Here is a 23,441-nt window from a genome sequence, read left to right on the forward strand (position 1 = left end):
ATAATTTTTAGTCCACTCGTTTTTTACGTTTACCACAGAGAGTACAATATCTGTGGTACTTTGGACATTTGCTATATCTATGCATAGTTAAGTACGATCTTTTGCATTAATATTTTCGACGTAGAAAATATTAGTTGGATTTGGATAAAAGAAGTAAATAAATAAATAAATAAAAATCTTTTCACGGATTTACACAAAAAATCACATTCCACGATTGTGCAAAAATGGCACTTACATCCTTATTTATTTCAAGCCACCAAATGTAGTTTTGTGAGACATTTATTTAACATATTTAATTAACCATTTCATATCCACATATAAATAATTTGTATTAGACCCCGAGAAAATCTGTATGAGGTCCACCAAGCTTCTAAGAAGCCTTCAGCAACATTCATTGAAGAAAGTGACACTCTAGCATGCAACATGAAATAGTATAATACAGTAGATACCCAACTATCGGCTAATGTGACGGAAAGGCAGGCCGGATAACAAAACAGCCAAATAGAATGGAGTTCTATAATTACTCACATAAATAAATTTGTATTAGCTCTGCCATACCAATGCCATTAAAAACACTTTTTACACCAAAACCCAGTGTTATTCATATTTCCTGACCTCTTAGTACAGGTCACTACTTTATAAATGTTTGTTATGCACTTTATTATATGTTTAAAACAAAACATTAACGTAAAACGTAGTCCTAATTCTACGTAGTCAGTACTCTTCATTGGTACTGATTCTATAAATGTGAAAAGGCAGGTCTAAAATAAAAGGGACAAATTTATATTTTTCCGTTTTGAAACAGTCTTTGATAGAGGACTGCTTTTTCCTTTTAGCCCTCTTCCGTGACGCACTGTCCATTACTTACACAAGCAGATGATATCAGCTGGCGTCGCTTCCTCCTGCTAACTAATATACTGTAGTACCGCCTCAATCGTCTTGAGCCTTCCGAACATCTATATTTTTAATGAAGCGCTTGAAACATTTCTAAGTTATCTGAAGCGAATGAGCTTCCTGTCAGACATACAGATTTAATGATGCTGCATACAAACTAAATCCAGGAATTCCAAGCCATGACTTTCATACTTTAGTTCCGTATTATAAGGTACCCCTTTTTATTCTCATTCTCGCTATTCTTCATGACCCGCAAAATATCAACGTAACAATTCACCAATGAGAAATAACCAACATTGTGAGAAACGTTTGGTTAATTATAAATGAATTACAAATACGCAGGTATAAATTCTACGTTAGAACGACAATGTATTACAAAAAAAAAAAAAAAAAAAAGTTACTTACTGGACAAATACAAGCAAATGCGAATAACGGTATCGTTGAAAGACCTAATAGCCACTGCCATCCCAGCGTTGGCATCACTATAAGGGCGAGGAGGACTTCGAAACATGCTCCAAGGGCCCAAAAGCACTACCAAAAAATTAACAATATAAAATAAAATACATAAACTAAACATCAAATCAAAATTACAAAACAAAACTTGAATAGAAAATCAAATAAAATGCACCGACCGAAATATACACAAACTTGTAGATATATTTAAACAATTTTCATCAAACATTTCAGTGACCCTAATATTTACGGTCACTATTCTTTAGAAAATGCTTATTTCCTCAACTACTTGGAGGTCACAGTGATTCAGTGATAGAGCGCTTACCTCTGATGCGCGGGCTCTCTAGTTCGTTCCCCGGTTAAGTAAGTTTGTGGTGGACAACATAGTTTCCGTCAGTTTTCCCGGGCACTCCCGTTTCCTCCAACATTCTGATTTCACCGTTTCCTCCAACATTCTGATTTCAGTAATTCTTTAATCATGATTCATTTACCTTTATCATCGTCTCCCTTAGGCTAAAGGGCATAATAGCAGAATATTAAAATGAAAGGTTTCATTTTATATTATTTTTCCAATATATGATGACCAACTCATTCACAGTTACTGACAGAACAAATTACATTGCTGAAACACTACATTCCAGAGTATGCATTTCTCTTTATTAATAATTATTATTAATAATTCCAGAGTGAACATGGAGGAAGTTACTACATTCCAATGTAATTGTACAAAATAAATTTTTATAGAACATAAACAAAAACTAATAAAGAATATTAACATTGTAAAACATTTTTGTTGAAACGTTTACAGTAGTCTTAAATTTGCACTTGGTGTCAGCATTTTGAAAATATAGAAAGGAACAAATATTTTCGACAATTAGGATCAAAATGAGTAGTTTAAAATATTAATACGTATAAATTACTGTCATTGACATATACTTAAGTTTCAGTATAATTTCCTGCCAACTGATGAGACGGCAATATAAACAAATGGAATAACTGATAAAAAGATATTTATATACATAAACACAGAAATTGGCGCATTTTAAATCTAGCTGTCAAGGAGGTAAGTGAAACACTTACTTCGTCGAATGCTTCTGTAAGTTTTGCTGAACGGTTTCGAACACTTATTCTGCGGCGTTGTTCACCAAATTAAGCCACTCATGTAATGATCGACTCATAAACACATTTTGTACTTTTGGTGTTAATGTTTTACGACTGAAATAAAACTTCTTGATAAACTGATTGTTTATATACATAAATTTTTTTTTATTGTAATTTCCTCATAAGAAAACTGAAGATTTAACTATTTTTAAATTTAAAGTGTATGATAATGTAGTTTCATTTGAAAAGAAAATCGTAAAATTATTCTTCAATATGCCTTGAAGAAATACCATGGTTTCTACTGAGTACCGGGTGAACATGTCAGGAACACAGCTGCGGTGGTTCAGTGGTAGAGTACTCATCTCTAGTGAGTGGGTTCCCTGATTCGATCCCAACCCGCGCCAAATAGGCTTTGTGGAGGACAAACAATATATGTATGGGTTTTCTCGTGGTTCTCCTGTTTCCTTCCACTTTCTTTATTCTAACATTATCATCCATTTTATCCCTTAGCGTCGATGCATTAATCCTGGCACGTTTAACTAAAAAAGTAGGAACTTAAGATAGTGACATTTCTGTTCTTTTGGGAAATAGGATAAATTAAGACTTCCTAACACAAAGTAAGAAAAAATTACGAAAGTGAGTCATGAGTGAAGCCTGAATTCTTTAGAAGATTAACCTGTCACTGTCTCGATCACGTATGTACAAATGCTGTTGAATGTTTAAAATCGAAAGAGAATCAGCTGTCAACTTGGCTAACACGTCTTAAGATGTTCCATTCGCAGCCTTCTGTCTAGGACGTGGGACAACTATAATAACTACATATACGAGCGTTTCTTGCAAAGTGAATGAAGCGAAATCAATACAAAGTGTAACCACTTAAGTTACCTGCGCTTTACGAAGAGGGATGCCTTCACAGACGAAAGCATAATTTTTCTTCACGTCAATGATGCCATCTTCCTATGCCTTGACCTATACCGTTGACTTCAAAACTTGGTTTCGAAGCCTTCAACCACCCGCTCTACAGTCTAGTTTCTGTAACAGCAGTTGGAAGGACAGGAATTCACGACATTCGAGAAATGCATGAAAATACCTGAGATTGTTCGAAGAATATTCGTCAACAAAATACCAGCGCTACATTTTGATGGGAAAAGTGTCGATATGCAGACCGAGGGATTATCTGGAAAAGGATTATAACTGGCGGATTATTTACTTAAGTTACAAAATTCCGAACAGAAGTAGAACATCCTACGCAGAATGATGGATGTGAGAGGATATGTGAGGGTTCCTCACAACCAAGCTACAAAAGTGATGATGCTTTGCTACTAAAAATTTAGTACAAGATAATTCTCATAACATAATAAATTTCACTGTGCCATTCCACCAATTACTCCATCCTTTACGGTTTTTATACAATCTTCATTGTAGATAATCGCTCTGCCTAGTACTACTACTTAATCTATTCTGCTTTGTAAGAACTTGTATAGTTCAAGCTAGACTTGCACAGCTCGAGTAGCAATTAACTCTGAATAGTAGTCCCGGAGATATTATTTTAACCTAGATTAGAATACTTATTTTCAACTATCTTAAAAACAAGTTACTTCAATCTCGGTGATGTTCTTTATTCTCCACATACCAGTGTTAAAGTACATATGATAAACTTCTTATTCCGAACATTATCCACGAGTTTCGTTATCTGACATACGGATGCTAGTTTCAGAACTGTAACTCATTAATTATTTGATATTAGCACTTCCCTGCTCCTGGATTATTCACTCTTCATGATGTGGGACAATCAACACAACATTTACTTAACTTGTTCTTCTAACTGATTACTACTATATTACTGTCACACTTCTTGCCCCATAACTTTCTCTGCCTTAATTTGTCAGAACTACTAAACGTAAAAATACATGACTTATAAATAAAAGCCATTTTAACCAACAATATTTCAAACTTTAAAAAAGGCGGAGAAAGGAGAATCGTAATTACAATTTTTGCTTATAAATGAACAGAAAACGTCAACAATACTTACGTCTAGCAATACAACACACTTTGCTCTCTGTTTTGTTGGTAGAAATTCCGCATACAAAGTAACTCTGAAATTAAAATTAGAATATCTAAAATTATTAAATCTACAACACCATATATACATGGGCGAGTCAAAAATTACACCTTTGTCATCGCATATTTTATTGTTATACTGTTGTGGTAATGCTGTGAAAGTGTGGTCTTAATTCCTCCATTTCTCTTCCTTCTGTTGCAGATACATTATGGCTGCTCCATTACAAGTTTGCACCAAAGAGGAATAACGAGCAGTGATCCGATTCCTCTGGTCGGAGGGTGTCAAAGAGTCAGACATTCAACGCAATATGGGAGAAGTGCACTATCACGTAAAACTGTGTTTTTGTGGCTTGAGAAGTTTAGAAGTAGTCGAACAAGTGTAACGCATGAAGAGGGAGCAGGACGGCAGATTTCGACATGCAAAATGCGGTGCAAAAGTGGCTTCACGACCAACCGAAAACCTTTTACTTGAAAGGAATGTTTAAGCTCGTTGACCGTTGGGCCAAGTGCGTTGATAAGGAGGGAGATTACGTAGAAAAATGATGTGCATAGTATAACCCTAGCTTCATGTAAATAAAATGTAGAATGAAAAGTGTAGATAATTTTTGACTTGCCCTCGTACACATGTATTTTAATGATATAGTACAAATTACATTATGTTCATTATGTTTAATTTAGAATACATTTATACCAAATATTCTTATTTATTCATATCGTAATGAACAACATTCTTTAAACTACATTCTAACAACCAGACAAAAACTTACTACATAGAATACGTCAGGTAGTTTGGCCTTAAGGGTTACCAAGATTACTTAGACTTTCGTTTAATGGTAGTATATTATATGCATCCGTTTTTAATGGCACCAGCAAAATAACTCTTGAACTTTTTTTCTTTTTTCTCCTCACAATAGTTATGTATTACATTTAAGGATTTTATTCACAGTAACCAGGTAAAATTTTCCTTTTTGCTCTTCTCGCCGCCCTATCTTTCAGTATCAAATTGGCACTTTAGCTAGGCCTGTACAGCCATGTTAAATGAAAATTGCCTGTTTTTTTGGAAGTTCTCTATTTTCACATGTGAGCAAAGCATGTTTTGACAGGAAAAAGCTTAACGACCAACAAGGTTTGGCAAATGCTAACCGAAACCATTCATTGTCGCTTCGGAAGTAAACATAAATAGGACACGGTGTAGCCAATTAATATTTAAGATTTGAAGTAAAAGGTTTCGCGGTGTCGAGACCTGTTTAAATGGCTTACAATAAACCAGACATATTTTTAATAACAGCAACAGTGACTGGGAGTAAATTATATTTTGTTTCTCGAAACCTATTACAATGCTAAAGAATTCAAGCTCTGCGCAAGATGGGTGCCGCATTTGCTGACTGTCGACCAAAAGCAAATGCGAAAACGATTTTCGCAGCAATCTTTGGACCGATTCAAAAGGGATCCGACCGATTTTGTGCTGCGATTTGTGACAATGGATGAGACATGGGTTCACCACTACACGCCAGAAAGGAAACAGCAGTGCAAGCAGTGGGTGGAAGCCGGTGGTGCAGCGCCGAAGAAAGCGAAGACGATCGTATTGGCCGGAAAGGTCATGGCCAGTGTGTTTTGGGATGCGAAAGGGATCCTGTCAATTGATTACCTAGCAAAAGGGAGAAAAAATACAGGCGAATATTACTCCAACCTTCTTGACCAGCTGGATGCCAAAATTCGCGAGAAGAGGCATGAATGAAGAAGAAGAAAATCATTTTTCAGCAGGACAACGCACCTGTGCACAAGGGTCCGTTGGCGATGGGAAAACTGCAGGATGTTGGGTACGATCTGCTCGGCCATCCCGCATATTCTCCTGATTTGGCACCATCGTACTTCTATTTGTTCCAAAACTTGAAGAAATTTCTTTCTGGGAGGCGCTTCACATCGAATGAACAAGATGATAGGGTCGTGGATGACTATTTTTACAACCTTCCAGACTCTCACTTCCGGGAAGGAATACTGATGTTGGAGAAACGCTGGACCAAGTGTATTGAAGTTAAGGGAGATTATGTCGAAAAATAAAATAATTTTGAACTGGAATTCACAGTCTTTCATTGTCAGGTTTAGAACTTTTCATCCCGCCCTCGTATGTTAAACTTCTCACTTAACTGAACTGCAGCAGAAAATGAATATAACTTCTCATTTTACAAAGAAGTCTACGAAGAGAATGATTACCGGAGAAGTCTGAAGCTGTCACATGTGTATCTGGTGCAACAACTGTACAAACTATACAGTTAATGCTTTGGGTTATTTATTTATTATACCCCTCTTTACTAATATATTCCAAAATACACATTCCACTAGAGAAAGGATATATTTAACAGTGTGATTTGGGGAAGAAAGAAGACAAGGTTGAAGACCACACATATAATATAGTCTTCATAAAGAACGAAAATGGAAAATGTAATTCCAACTTTACTTAAAACATTTCTCCAACTTCGAAACAAGCCAACCATAGATATTCTTGTGCATTTTCACGGTCAAATAGCTACGGTACGTGCCTTCTGTACGCGGGTTCGATCGGCAGTAGGAACATTAAATCTCGAACACGAATCTGAATAGTGCTTCGGATCCCACTTTCTGCAGAGATTCCGTTTGATGTAATCTTGGTGTTAAAAAGAGACGGCTAAACTTCAATCATGCAGGTTACGACTCAAAAGCAAAGCTATAGATTTTAAAAAAGGAAGCTTGAATACGGAATGTTTTGCATCTGTTTGTAATCTCGTTGCCAATGCCCTAGCCGCAATGGACATTCTCTACGTTCTCGTGAGATCAGCGTAGTCAAGCCATACTGGGCCTAGCCAGTGGAAAGATGGGTGTAGGTTCACCCAGCGTCGTGTAGATAATTGAGGAATGACTTGAAAGAAAGAATTTGGGAATTCTTAACAAAGAGAGGACCAAATTCGCTGACTACAATCACCCCAAAGGCAAGAGTGCTACAAGCCGGCAGGTAGGCCCTGTAAAGGCTGTTGAGACAGGAATTTAGCTTTTAGTTTTAGTTTGTAACCTAGTTATATGAATAGTATTACCGCTACGAACTAGCATACCTAGACCTACAAAAGCACATATTTCGATAGCTTAAAAGATAATTAATTTACCTTCACGTCAAAGGTACTAAAACTTCACTTTCCGTTTTCTTGACACGCAGTGCAAGCTTTTTTTTTTTTTTTTTTTTTTTTTTTTTTTTAAACTTTCAAAGCCAAGCCAAATCAAAATGTGCGGGGTAAGTATGTAATTTCGATAATTACTATATTATACCATGTGTTTTGTATCACCCCATCAAATTGTTATCAGTTTAAGATGGTCAGATTAGAAGCCTGATTTGGTATACACTAGAAGGAATAACAAAAGATAAAATAATAAAGAAAGAAAATAAAATAAAAATAATAAAACTTACGATTGAGGTACACAGCCAATTGCAAATCCCACCAATCCTCTGAGGAAAATAATCCATATATAATTCGGAGCAAACGAGCTCATAAGTCCGTAATATGATAATAAAACTGCGCAAATAGTTAAAGCCTATAAAAGAAACAGTCAACATAACACCAATATTATAAAGCGAAAATCTTACTTTAAAAAAAATTAAAATCTGTCAAATAAAATACGAAGATAAAATAAAAATACAGACAAATTCTATCGATGACAATACTTTATACCTTTTAGACTCTCTGATTTTATTTAATCTTAAGACTTGCTGTAATAAGCGTATTTTCTTCGTCAAGCATGACACTTTTAACTTCAGAAGAACGTTTTGTTAAAGTAATTTGTAAAATCAATTTAATAACACAATCCTCACCTTCTTTCTTCCATATTTATCACTCAAATTTCCCCAGAATGCAGAACTAAGCATCATTCCAAGGAATACAATCTGAAAGAAAATTAAAAATAATCAGTATTAAAGTTACTTACACTAAGAGTAAATTAACGCAAACACTAAAAAACATTAGAATCCAATACTGTCTGGAAAAATGAATATAAAATTTGCTAATTTAATGGATATATATTATTTCTGTTTATTATTCTTTTTGTCCATTTTTAAAGAAGGTTTCTCAACTTTATTCATTGCTTCTATTTTCACTTAAAGAAGTTTTTTTTTTTTTTTTTTTTTTTTTTTTTTTTTTTTTTTAATCCCCACCAGACAATAGCAGATTTTCGAATTATTGGAAGGTTTCTCTATCTAAAAGCTTAAAAACAACCTCATCCGTATCTTTATTTTCAGAAATACTGAAAAAATTACATCTCCTCACATACTGAGGCATGCTGGGGTAAGGTTGCTTTATTTTTTACTTTTATTTATTTATTTTTTCATAATTAGGGAGTATAAGGGAGTTATGATTATGGAAGTTTCTTCATGTGCAAAAGTAACAGAATAATTACGGTAAGGTTATCTTAAAGAAAATTCTCTCCGACGCTCAGATATCCATGTTGCAGTTTAAACTTAAATTTTAGTAGGTCCTACTTTATTCGTTACTTCTAAAATTTGAATCCACAATGAAAAAAATTCTTTTATTAATCCCAATGAAACTCATTGTTTACCAGAAATAATGAACAACGTATCACAGAGGTTTCTTCGTAATGATAACAAACGACCCAACACTGAAGTTTCCATTAAATCCCTAATCAATAAATCAACGAACCTACCAATCAGAGACTTCTACTTACCGTAGTGGTAAGAGCTTGTTGATATCTGCTTATGTGCCACTCACAATGAAGAGCTGGAGACAGAATACTAAGAATGGTCATTTCCATGCTGTCAGCCATCCAACATAGACCCGTGAATAATGAAAGTTTCACCTGGAACTTTCCAAATCCGAAAGCATTTACTGCTTGAGTTACTGTATACGTGTCTGAAATATTCAAAACGTACAACAGTTTCAATAACACTTTCTATACAATAGCAAACAAAGTTAAAATCTTCATACCAAACCCAGTATCCCCATATTTATATTAATCTTCTTGACATTTTGAATAAAGAAATTCCATCCATATCCTCCACTAATAGTAGTAATGTTCCTATGCTTCCAGCATAAGAATAGGAAACATAAGAATTCTAAAAATTTAACAATTTCATACGGACGATCACGTCTCCTCAGAAAAGTGGATTTTCTTTGATTAAACTTATTTCTGTCAATTCATATCTACAAAAGAGTAAAGCCAGAGATACATTCATCATTAGATCTCCGAGGTTGTTCGACGTAGAAGTTTGAAATTTTGTACTATATTTTTTTTGAACTGTAGAATGTGAATAAGACAGAGTTGCGCAAATTCAAAGGAAAGAGGAACTGAACATTTAAACCTATGCAAATCCACGTAATCAAATTTTTCACAGAAGTTTGATGCAATTGCTTATCGGTAATCTTAAGTTATTACGCGATTCATAGTTTGTTAAAAATGCTAACTTGAATTCAAGTTTTAAGAAGTTATACGAGAAAGTATTCCAGAAATCACACAATTTTACAAAAAATACGTTTTACATTACAATCTAAACTTTAGAATAGTACATTGCAGTTGGTTTGCTTAATAAGAATTTCAAGTAATTAGGAAGTAAGTTTAAAAGTATGTAATTTTATATGTTAATGATTATAGCAGTAATTTTACAAGTGCTTTTCAGTGGTCAACACAATTCCACAAAACTAGTTTTACATTACATTTGTCGTTACAAAAGGTGTCGGGCGAAGTGTTCACAATTGCAAGGGGGAGAGAAAAAAAAAAATCGTTGAAAAGAAGAGATGTTCGAGTATAAAGGATCCACATTAGCAAGAGTTTTAACCTCAACATTGTTCAATTGGGCACACACAATAAATACAATCTGACATGGTAAGAAGAGATGAAAGTTGTGAGTTATCCTGAGTTATCGATGAAGACAAAAGTGTTCCCTGAAACAGTGTACAATTACAGTACAATTTAGACGCAGTAAATAATTAGTTTTTACGTATTATACAAATGTGCGTTAAATTACATCTCTATAAATAAATGCCATTAACATATTATGTTTTGATCATCATTCGTGCGAAGTGACTTACCATCAGGTACTACGGAAACTGTTGTCATTTCTATTTCATGTCCTGGGTCTGGAATATCTTCATTGAGATCCTCATCAAGAATCCCATTTCGCAGGGAATCCATGGCCTGGCCAGGTTCCGTCTTCCCATCGAGATCTTCATAGCTGTTCGAAGACTGGCTTCGAACCGTACGCTTAATTGTGGATAACATTAGAGATCTGATGTCCTATGGGCCTGGAATTATTAATGTACCAAAATAAATTTACTATTATATTCCAAAATACGTAATACATCATATGAAAATATGCAGAATATTTTTAACACATAAATAACCATGAATTACTAACTGAAGGTCATTCAATTGTGAAAATGAAATACAGTATCATGTAACTAGCATAGTGATTACTTTTCCCGCTTTTCAAGGATAATATGGTTGGTTGGATGTTTGAAGTTTAGTGTCCTGTTTGAACACCGATATCACTTGATATATGGATCTACAGTTTACGTGGAATCATAATGGTTCAAATTTCAAGGCTCTTCTATCCAATATTTCAAGAAGAAATGTACCAAAGCAATGCTTATTGGCACCTTGTTTAAGGTCTGCTGAATTGCATGTTTTCGTAAACATCTGTGACATGAATGCCCACACTACAGCTGAAGAACATTTTCGATGTTGATGCAGTGATGTGGATTTTTCCTTCTTACCGTAAATGGGCATGGGCCTTTGTAGTACAGTGAACTGAGAGGGAAAATGTACAAATAGGTTTACAGGTATAACAGGGTGTCTACTAAAATTCCAAAATGAAATTTCGTAACTTTTTCGTGACCTTTTCTTTACCAAATTATAAAATTTCCTAATATTTTCAAGCGAGAATTTGGGTGCGAATTAGGCCGAATTTTCATCCATGCGATAGGAACGTACTTTGTTGATGATTTGGTAGCGTCTAAAGCCGATCATAGACATTTTTGGTGGTGAATTTTGACGTTTTATAGAACAAAATTTTCCAATCTCTGCTTACATTTGTACAGTTAAAAAAAGATCGTGACCCAAAAGCTAAATTTCGTGACTTTCATGACAATGATGACATGAATTTTCTGATTTCGTGACTTTTTCGTGACAGATAGACACCCTGTATAGAGACGAACATTTCCCAATAAATCTGAACTCTGATTTTGACTAGGTTTCCAGGTATAAAGACGAACATTTCCCAATAAATCTGAACTCTGATTTTGACTAAGAAGTCGCTAGTTCCGCTGAGCCGTTACCAAGTCTCTTAATGTTACTGACAATATAAGCTATTTACATTTTCCCAAAATCTTCAGGATCTGTAAATGTTTTAAATATTTAAATATGTTGAAGCCTAAGGGTGGCAAGCACCAAACTTGTATAAATTACTTCTGTAGTAACCCTTACTTCTTTAGTCTGGACTACTTTAGTAAATTACTTCCGTAGTAATATACTTTTTTAGTAACTGTTGGAGAGCTCAATTTCTATTTACTTCTTTATTTGTAACTAGTAGTAACGCCTTTTTACTAAAGAAGTAAGCCATTTCTGCACACTGCTGGAACGCAGAACGCAAAAAGGCAGAGAACATGCAATTGTAGTGAAGAACAGGGAGTTGTTGGAAAAAACAGACGAGCTTCATTCGTTAAAAATGCATTTAATATAAGAAGAATATAATACAAAAATGTTGTTAATTGAAAGACAAAGAGAAATCATGCAAGAAGAGCATAACCTTAAAATGGAAGTTATGAATAAGTACGAATTCAAGAGCGAAATGGAGCAAACTTCAAGTTCCGGTTCTCCAGCCAATGTGCTCGAAAAATTTATGCTTTTGTAAATGAATATAAATATGTTTTGTATTTGTTTGATATTGTTTCCAATAGTTAATATGTTCTTCTTTTTTATATGACATAATATTTGTGTTTATTATTTCTGCATCAGTACATTTATTTTTTCTAATTACCACATTCTAATATTTATTTATATTAGCAAAATTATAAAAGTAGACATCTTATTTTTCTTAGAAATAATCAGAACATCTTTATTGTATAGCTCTGTGTACTGAACTAAGAAATAAAATGAAAATCTTAACCTCCTAGTTGAAAAAAAAAAAGAAAATAAAAACAAAGAAAAAACGAAAAGGAAAAAAAGAAACAAAAGAAAAAAGAGAGAAACAACTGTAAAATTATACATAAATAACATGGGTCACATTTCACAGTAGTAGTGACGATCCAATGCCTTACTCATTCATTTAAGAAGAAAAATACTAATTTATTATTTTACTAGCAAATTAGGTACAATTTTAATTAAAATAATTAAGCATAATAGACCTTCTGACAGCTTATCTCCAGCAACTACTTCTGGCTGAAATGCATATTAGTTGTCATTCACATCCACAGCATCAGCGTTTCTTCCAGACATGTTTATGGGGGCACTGCCCCCAAAAGCTCAGAGTTTTCTTCCGGAGGAGAGTTAAATAATACGTCTATAATATTATAATAAAAAAAAATAATTGTACCGTCAGGGCTCACAGTGGTCTGCTCTCTTGTAAATTGTTGAAAGTGACCACAAGCCAGGGTTGGCAAAAACCATGGTTTTTATTGAAAAAAAAACAGTTTTTTTGGTTTAAACCAGTTTTTTTTTTTTTTTTTTAATAATTTACTCTCTGTATTTATATTAGATATGGACAGAAATTAGGTTGTATCACCTTGGTGTTATTATGCAACAACAAGGTTATGCTGGAAGGGATCACATAAGCTTAAAGCGGAATCCAAACCGCTTCTCGGCTTACATCCAAGAGAAATTGTCCATTTCGACACGAAACCGGGACTAATTGGTCGCAAATGTGATTGCCGACTAACTTACGAAGAACTCCTGATAAAAATACGTTGTACTGATCTTGACGTAGGCCTAGTTGTTAATATAATTGTCAAGAGTCATTTCAGAAGGACAAAAAGATAAACAGTTACACAAGTAAAAACATTACACGGAATTACATATAAATCGGGAAACTCCCGCCTTAGCCATTGGAAAAATCCTGTTATTACTTTAAATGTATTTGTATGTAAAATTTTAAGGTCAACGTATCATAATCACTACACTAAAACTGAGGTATTAAATTACAAATTTGGTATGTACGTATCATTCAATAAAATCAAAACAAAGTCGAATTTAAGCTGATGTTGGAAGCTACGTAGGCAGTTGATAAATTTTGCCAATTTCTATCAATATATTTAAGCAACCTTGAGAAGACTTTCGCTTAAAGGGACACCTCGAATCGCTACTTGGTTTACACTTGAAAGATGGGTTGTGGTTCGACCGAGAATTGAACACGGGACCTCTTGATTAAAAGGTAAAAAGTAGATAAACGTAATGCAGATGGTTTGATATGTGGAGACGTCACCATGAAGTTCACACGATTTAAAGCATTTTTCGTTTTTTTGTTTAAACCAGTTGGTTTTTCTGAAGAAAGAAAAAAAAAAAAAACAGATGGTTTAAACCAGCTAACCCTGCCACAAGCACACAAAAAAGTGACCAAAAAGTAACCACAATCTCATCATGCCCCCTTTTTCCCTTTGTCAATTTCTCCATCATCTCCCTTTTTGTTTGTTGTTTTGTTTCATTTTTTTTCCTTCTTTTTGAGCTTTCCCCTTTCTTAGGTTTTCTAAGTATGCTTTGTAGTTACGGTAAGCAGACTTAGCAGATGTTAAGAAGCTTCTGAGTAAGTGGAACCAGTTCTGGCCTATTTCCGAATTTCTTCAAACCAGACATTATATTTAACTTAGCATTGAGAGTTCTCAATGCCATAAAATATTCAAATTCATCACCTACTCTTAAGAAGAACATAGAAGAAGCATAACAAAAAGAACATACTGAACCATACAACGTTGAGCGGAGCGTTAACTATTACAAGAAAAAACTAAAAGACTATTATGATAGAAGAAAGAATAGACACAGAAGGGTTCTCAACCCCACCTTGAAAGCTTAAGCACCTACCAACCATCCACTGTGCTTTAGAAAGAATAAAAGCTGAAGTAAGAAAAAAGCTGACTATTTCACATGTGACAGCAAGTACTGAAGCTTTCAGAAGAGTAATGAGTAACAAGTTTCTGCTTTTTTCCATTTATTTTTATTATATTTTTCTTAGAAAACTGTCAATGCAAAACATGAATCACACGAAAAAGTAATTTTACATCCCAAAAACGTAACTTTTAATGACAAATTTTAAAAAAAAGTAACTTTTAGTCACTTTTTTCAAGTTAAAAAAGTTACTCGCTATGAGCCCTGTACCATGTAAAAATAATATGTTCTTCTCCGAATACTAACTGTGCCAATCCGGAACATTTTTTTTTCCCTGAAAGAAACACTGCACAGCGTCACTGTGAGAAACAAATCTCCTACTTCTGTTCCAAAGTTGTGCAGAACTGCAGCAGCCTCAATAACACTCCCAGGCTTGTTTTGTTTACATCGCGTTGCTTTAGTGAGAATTTGGAAAAGTTTCTTCCAAACACTGAATGAATTCTTCTATTACACATCTTGTAGCAATATGGGCTCTGTTGTAGCGCCCTACGGCTCCTGTGTGGGATCGAAACACAGGAGTCATAAGATGTTTGGAGAGAGCATATCCACTATCTCCAACAAGCAAACTATTATATTGTTCGTCTTCCAATTCTGCAGCAATTCTACCATTGTTCCAAATGCGTGCATCATGCATGGAACTCAGCCAACGGCTTATCACGTTCAAAATCTTCATATTGGATCACAAATGATTTCAGTATTGATAGAAAAGAAATTCTTGCGATTTCTGTATAGTTCTGCATGTGCTCCAAAAGGACAAAGTATGGGTATATGTACACAATCTATGGCCCCTATGACATTCGGACATCAACCAATTCCCTTTTTCTCCTTGATATATTTTCTTCGTTCTGCGGCATGGACACACACAGTAGCTTTAAGACAACTGAACTATCTATCATACTGTTTAAAGCTCTTTCAGCAGTATTACGATCGATGTTAATCAGGGCTGGATTAACTCATCTGGAGGCCCGGGACTAGACAAAATATGTGGGCCCTGCTGACAACCTAATACATTTCTGTGAAAGTGCAATAGGAAAGTTAAGGGAATACGTTTCATATTTTTGGTCATATTTTATTTTATAATGATAATTGTATCTTCATGATTCCTTTAAGATAGCCGGTTGAGATTTTGATCAGAGTGGAGACCCCTGTCCACCTGAAGGCCCGGCCTATAGCCCCCTAAGTCCCTCCCTTTATTCGGCCCTGATGTTAATGAGATCCTCTGCTACGATTTTATAAGTACCAGTGCGAAAGATTCGCAATCCGCAAAGGTAATGCAGCCTATGAAACAAAGCTGCAGTAACGGCTCCAACATACCAATACATTCCTTACTCAATACATTCCTTACGCAACCCAAACCGCTCTTTGAAATCATTGTTGGTATACATTGTAAATGGATCTCTTCTCTCCATTAAAACCGTCATTCTTGTTATGTCTACCTCTTCCTCCATCTCTATATATTCTTCGTAGTCCAGGTAATCCATAGAATTCGATATTTAGCACACAGAAAGCAAACAACACACATTACTCTCTAACTTTACTCATACTACTGCTTAGGAGTAAATTTTGGTCTTATTTACTCCTTAAGTTACTAATGTTGTAGCGTACTCTTTGATGGTGCTCTCCACCAGTTTTGGAGGAAATGAATTTACTACAGTAGTAAGAGAAAATTTTACTCCTGTAGTAATTTACTCCTTTAGTTCAGTACTCTCGACTGGAAGTCACCGATTTCCTTTTATCTTAGTAACTTATTACTTTAGTTTCACTTGCTCTCCGTTGATGATCGCCATCCTAAGAGTTTTAAAGTATGTCTGTGAGTTTTCATAGTGAGTGTTCTTATTTGTTTCTATAATATATATATATATATATATAAAATCGGTCTTTATTGTTTGGCATTGGCATTTTTGTTTATAACTTCCTTATAAATAGAGAAAGAAAACATTTAAATATCACAACTTTAAAAAGATAAAACAAGTCTTATATAATTGCCCAAAAGTCAGTGCAATGCAAATACAATAGACGCTAGGAGGCTCTGGCATGACTTCCCTAAGGTTAACGCAATTTTAGAAGTTGAGAGTTCAAAAAAGGGTTAGAATCTGATGAAGATAAAGTTAAGTTATCGAAAGCGTTACACTGTATTTTAGTTTTAATAAGTAAGTTTATACTCTGGTCACAATTGTTAGTTATTCCTTTGGTGAGTTCCAGAGTCGTGATGGATAAAATTAAAAAAAAAAAAAAATCTCAAATTTCTTTTAATTCATGAAGTTTGAAATTATTCTTCTTAATTCATGCAAATGATATATAGGTAGCAAAGGGTTATTGTGCTATTTGTCAAAATTAAAAGATATTATTTTGGGATATAAGAGTTGAAGTTGAGGTTTACCTCTACCTGCTATAATAGCACAACGTTCACCCTCCTGTTGTTACAAAAACTATATGAAAACCTGCAAGAAGAGTCTTAAGCTTAAGTCCAGATGAAGAATGTCTGCGGGAAGCATTTGAAATATAGAACTCAACTGAGTTTTAAACTATATTCCCAAAAGCACAATTTTGTACGTACACTTGACATATAGGCTAAAAATCACATGAAAGGAAATTACCCAGGTCAGTCTTAATTATTAAATTAAACACACTTTATTCAAACATTTCCAATTATAATTAAGACAAAACTGAGTGCATATTTGGACTGCTGGGTCTATACCTTTGCATTTGTTGAAGGATGTGTTCTGTATAGAACTAAGAGATGTTAGAATTCGTGGATATTTGATCTGCGATTCTTTAGTCGGGTGCTTTGCTGTTTTGCCCTCAATAGAGTTTAGTAGGAGTACCATCCTTCCAATTTGTTCTCCCTTTCAAATGCTCACTTATTGGCTAATACATTGGTTTCCAAAATATTTTTGATTTCTGTATCTCACACAAACGATTTTTAATACAAAGTACGACCACAGGGAGTTTTAGGAGGTGCAGGTTTCTTAACTGAAAATAACATAATCAAACTTTAATTATATCATAATGAAGTTTTTAGAACGCTAAATGAGGAGAACTTAGCATAAATAAAATTTTAAAACAACTGTCACAACAAAGAGTGTATTCTCTTTCACTAGAAGGACAAAATAGTGGCGAGAGTCGTTAACGTATATAGAATGCCTCCTACGTATTTGACACGCAAATCAGTGTAGGAACTTATTCTTTTTCCCGAAAAATGAGGAGGGATGAGCCCCGTTGAGAATTTCGCAGTTTGTTGACCAAAACCTTCCTAAAATAAAATTCACTTTAATTATCTACGTTTTCCTACGATACGTGTTAACCCTTAGGCACTTGAGTGGGGTGTTCACAGACCCCCAACCAGATAACTTTTGTGTTGCTAGTCAGAAATCCTGATGAAAAAATATTAAAAATGTCTCAAAACGAGTCCAAAAAATCTAATCGCAGCAAATACTTTTAAAAACATGTCTAGAGTTATGCTACATATTTTTATTGTAATAGAACTAATATCAATTTGGGGTATACTAGTGTTACAAAAAGGGCGCGAGTACTTACGGGCTAATGACTCCAATGCCTGACATCAAAATTCCAAACACACATGTCTAATATTCAAGTGCTCTCTTCTTAATTATATTGCTTAAATTTCAGCGAGTCACGATCATTCGCTTTCGTCCAATCAATTACAAAATACGAATTTCCTATAATTCCTATTTGAGACGAAGGCACCAGATTGTCAATAATAAAACTAAGAGAAGAAGAATTGAATTTCTAGTCAATCGCTCAAGCACCACTTTGTTACAATAACGGTGGATCTGACCTTTACGATATAAAATGGTAAAGTGTTTGTCAGTGAGGAAATTGAAACCAGTTGGGGTGGGGGGAAATTAGCGTGTGCCGAAAATATACTTATACTAAGAGACTATTCTTGCAAGTGTTAATTTCTGAACGCATTCCACAAGAAACTTCTATTCGCAGGAAAATACCCCTGTACAATATGGAAAAGGTTATGGTTTCTCAGTTCACAGTATTTTCCTCACAAAAAACTTGAAAAATCAGTTGTTCATAGGGTATAAAGGTGCTCGGGTACCCTATGTGAGAGCATCTCCATAAAGTATGCTCATAATTGTAATTTGTGTAATCACTAAAACACCACGTTAAATTTAAGTTACAAATATGCATAATTGCAATTATTATGAATATTTATTCAAAAGTAGTTTACCTAAAGCAAAGAAGAGAGTTACTAAAAAGTAGGTACAAAGTTGAATAACACAAATAAGCCATTAGTAATCCAAGTATACATTTTCCGTAACTCGTAATTTTCCACCTTAAAACAAATCTGAAAGCGGATTTATTTCCTGTTGGTAACTTTTTGGCGGTGAATCATCCGCAGTGGAATGATGTCCATCCTTCAGCCAAGAAATAACTAGCTCGTCTACTTTGAGTTTGTCTAGCGGTGGGGCATTAACATTGATGAGCAACAAGTTAAACAATTTTTGAGCACTTAATCTATTTCTAATATCAGTCATCTGTAAATTCATAAGGGGAAATCCCCGTTCGCACTCTGTCGTGGAAATTGATAATACTTCTACCCGATTTCTGCAACTTCTCATCGACAATCTACTTGTTAGACTTAAGTCTGATAACGATTTTTCTCGGTCAGTTTTGAAATACTCAGCAAGAAGTATAATCTCTCTATCACCATACAACATCTTTTCCATATCGACCATGTCAGTTGGCAATGTCGACCCATGTAGAACAGAAACTTCATCTACCACGCCTTTGATAGGGAATCTTGTGAATAAATTATCAATTAAAGGCTGATAAACTGATGATTTCTTATTTGTTTATAAATTTAATTTTTGTAATTACACATGAAGGTTTGATACCATTACCAAGTTCACTCCCCTGTCTAGAAAGCGAAAGGGAACGAGGTTTCTGGAAAGTATTCAGAGGTGAATGGGAATTTCCCTCCTTCTTCAACTTCAATTACCACACTGCTATTGCCATGTGCCAAATTGCGATGAATTTCAATTAAATTATCATAGTATAATTATTTTCTTGTTGAATTATCGATACTTTTCAGTGGAAAAAAGGATGAAATTTCAGAGTTCCAAATCAAAGTAAGTAGACCAACGTAAAGGGAAAAAAAAAAGTGTAAAATTTTCCATACAATTATGCGTACAACCCAACTTCAAATTTCCGTGTAATTAAGCTTACAGTACAAATTTTATGCCTATTTTTCTCACAACTTTATGGGTTGATTGCTCTGTGCTGTGAGCGCTCCATATAATAAACATAAGCTTCAGCAATTATTATATCAGAAAGCAATGGATATATGAAGCCAAGCACTGTATTTTTTGTTTTTGATTTTTTTTCTGAAATAACATCGATCGTTTTCGATCATTTTTACAAACCAATTCACTACCAATTTTCCATATATAGAAAGTGCCCCCCCCCCCCATAAAGGAGAATTTAAAAAAATGCTAGGACACATTCTGTTTATTTTCAATAAAGAGTTAATACACTGAATTTCAGCTCCGTAAGTTTAACGGCTTGCGAGATGCAAAAATTCGGATCCTCACTACCTCCTTAGGATATTATGCATTATAATGAAAGCAATATAACATCCCAGTTTGGATTGAGGCCTAACTATATAGCAAAAGTACCCCATTTGACTTTGCAATTTGACCGTGATGATCAGGCACACATAGTTACATTCAATTTTTTATAAATAATTTATATATTACAGTGATTCAAAAATGTATTTTTTCCAGTAGTTAGCTCTAAAAACTCACAGGTCTCGAAAGCCAAATTGTAGTGTAAGTCCTATTGCTATTATTACTACCGGTATTAAAAATATCAATATCCAAAAGTGCCTGAAGTTCTTTTTTTACTTGGTTAGATATACTCACCTCAGGTAAGTAGACAGAAACAAGTGGAAAAGAAAGGGAAATGAAGGTCTTGAAAGTAAAACGGAGACAAATTTACCAGTCTTCAGAAGATACTCTCTACAATGCAGTGAGCAGAGAGGCTCGGTAGATCATACTGAGTCGGTGGGTCGCAGTGGGTCACGGTGGGTGGTGGGTCACATGCTGTTGACCCACTGACCCACTCAGAAAACTTGACCCACTTCATCTCTGGTACCGGTATCATTGCTGTCAGTCTTTCAATGGATGATAATTTCCAGAAAAGGATACCAACTTGCGATGCTAGTGTAAACTCGGCCCGTCATTTCTTTCAATGAAACTAACCTAACGAGCTCTCTCGTGGTCAAACACCACTTCCGAGTTTGATTCCCGGTGGAAGCTCGTGTCGTCGGGATCTTATATGTAGATGTAAATCCAGCTCTCGTATAGCCTTAGTGCTGAATGAGTGTTAAACGCCAAACAAAGAATATCAAACGAAACTCGCCTAACCTAACGCTCACCACAGTAAATAAACAATTGAGATTGACATCACTCCATAACCAACTACAAAAAAATAGTCGTCTAACTAGTCCCAGAAATAAATCAAACGATCTTCTCCACAGAAACAGCTTAAAAGAACGAAAAAAAAAGTGGGGTAACTGCCGCAGATGGCGGTCACGAAATGCAAAATTCACAGCGAAATGAACTAAATCAGACGAAATGTCATCTCGTAACAAAAAAGGTAACGAAGTTCATCAGTGTAGGTTGATTAATAAGGGAGAGAACCGATGTTAAATTCTGGAGTATATGAGTTTGCGGACTGATGTGGTACGAGGGGAACAAACAGTAGAGTGCAGTATGACAGTGTTTCAAACACACTATGTCGTAGAATGTGTGTGTGCTGCTGAAATGAAGGGAAATATATAAATGTAGAGCCGAAACAAGTTAAAGTGAACTTGCATCTTATAAAATAATGAAATGGGTCAAAATTTTCTGTGATATCCCATGTTATGGGGACATAAATTTCTAAATTCCACGGAAGAAGTTGTGTATTTGATTCTACAATAGGATTGTAAAAGTAATAAAAGAAAATTGGAATGTTACACATTAAATGTATAGTAAGAAAGAAGTACGAAATGGAAAGTATGCTCTGTACTACGTAATACTCAATAGCAAAAGCATGATGAAAGGATTTGCTCTCGAGGCAGTGTGTAAAGCGACAATGCAAGTGTCGCAAAGCTTTGCAATACATAATACATTATGTTTTATGCCATATATGAAGTATTTTTCCACTATCCTCATTTATGCATGTACCCACCATCGCTGACGCGAATGCTTCCCACAGAGGGGGGGGGGACCGTCGCTGCCGCTCGGGCCACCCTGCTGCGCTGCAGCCCTGACTCGGTTAGATACCATTTGTGCGTTTTAGTGGCTACCTAGAATAAGTTTGTACGTGCTTAATATACTCTACTTCTTATGCCATACGTCCCAGTCTGTATTTATACTCAGCCTTCGTGAAGCCAATCTGCACCTTTAAATGGAGCCGCTCCTTTGAGAAACACTTTGTAAGGCAGGAAGAGTACATGTGATGTTGAATGTAAGTGTTCCCCACTGAAGAATATTATGTTATTCTAATAACATAACTAATATTATGTTATTCTAATTTTATTACAGCTCATATACTATAGAAATAATCTACAACCAACACAAATTTTCTTAGGAAAATATATTCACCGTACATGTATTTTGCTTGCCAATTGGTAAATTTTGTATTTTAACAGCATCAATTCACAAATTGAACGAGGTTAGGAATGTGATACATTACGGGTTATATTTCATGCATGATGTAAATATAACGAAAATTAAAAGCGGTAAGAATAACGCCTAAGTTGAATACATGATACTACAACAAATAATGCACGATATCAGAAGCTGTCAAAGACTGTTCTTCAAATCTTTTAATCGCGTGACAATACATGACCTTCAATACATTATGCAAAACACGCTCCATTCAATTTTTTGCTTCACAATCAAAAGCTATATTTTACTTAATACATCAGAAATCTGTACCATAACACGTTTTCCACGCTCAGATAGACCCGTTACAATTGACACGACAAAGCGGAAGTACATATACTTACAAACTTCTTGCAGTTCAATGTCCAGAATTGACGTCTTTCATAAATAAAATAACCATTTTGAAGTAAAAGTCCACTTGCACACATGATTTTATAACTACATTGTAATTTAATATTCTAAAGCAATGTTATTGTAGCTCAACTATTGTAGTACGAATTATTTCTTTACTACGATCAACAGCACTTGTTTACGTCGAACTACATTGACGTCTTTACCAGAGGTGGCAACATTGTAATGGAACCATAGTATCTTAGAACAGTCTTCTCACTATATGATTTAACACCTGAACTAGGAAATTAAAAATGAGTTACTTAAACTTTTAATGAAATTAACTTATTAACTGCATCCGATATAACGGAAGCATAAAGTTTATTAGAAAATAATACTTTTGTAAACTTTCAAACATGTTTTTATTTTTATTTTCATATAAAATAGAAGAAAACCTTACAACATCAATGACACCGACATTCAAAAACAAAGTACATTGTCAGATTTACCTAACAGAATGTCCAAAATTTGTTATAGAAGCAACATAACACTGTTCTACACTAAGTAGTTATGTGCAATAATGCATTTCAATGCCACTGACGGTTATTACTTTTATAATGTCTCTAACATTCCTGTTACTTTGTAACTACTTCAGTCCTTAACAACTTCACGAATATGGCATCAAATGATTCCAAATGTTTATTGGGAAATTAATGTACTTTAGTGCACTGAGATAGTATCCATTCCTGCACGCTGGCAACGCTTGTTGCCACTTTGCCAGGGTGACTT

The 23,441-nt window shown here is 34.7% G+C and overlaps 1 protein-coding gene across 3 annotated transcripts in view; it reads right to left on the bottom strand.

The window, feature by feature from the left end:
* The window catches only part of LOC145693073 (synaptic vesicle 2-related protein), a 47,066-nt gene extending 24,245 nt beyond the window's left edge, over nt 1-22,821 (bottom strand). For all 3 annotated transcript variants that reach the window (XR_014132708.1, XM_081768753.1, XM_081768754.1), the window contains exons 1-7: nt 22,667-22,821; nt 10,575-10,787; nt 9,214-9,398; nt 8,348-8,419; nt 7,946-8,070; nt 4,481-4,544; nt 1,300-1,425 (exon numbers count right to left, since the gene is read on the bottom strand). Coding sequence is in view for 2 of the 3 variants with exons in the window: in XM_081768753.1 (XP_081624879.1) it covers nt 1,300-1,425; nt 4,481-4,544; nt 7,946-8,070; nt 8,348-8,419; nt 9,214-9,398; nt 10,575-10,764 (762 nt within the window). In the remaining variant the exon portion in view is untranslated. The remainder of the gene's footprint in view (nt 1-1,299; nt 1,426-4,480; nt 4,545-7,945; nt 8,071-8,347; nt 8,420-9,213; nt 9,399-10,574; nt 10,788-22,666) is intronic.
* Nucleotides 22,822-23,441: the final 620 nt, after the last annotated feature.

The sequence above is a fragment of the Thermobia domestica genome, chromosome 8, assembly GCF_964235325.1.
Source record: "Thermobia domestica chromosome 8, izTheDome1.hap1.1, whole genome shotgun sequence".
NCBI lineage: Eukaryota > Metazoa > Arthropoda > Insecta > Zygentoma > Lepismatidae > Thermobia > Thermobia domestica.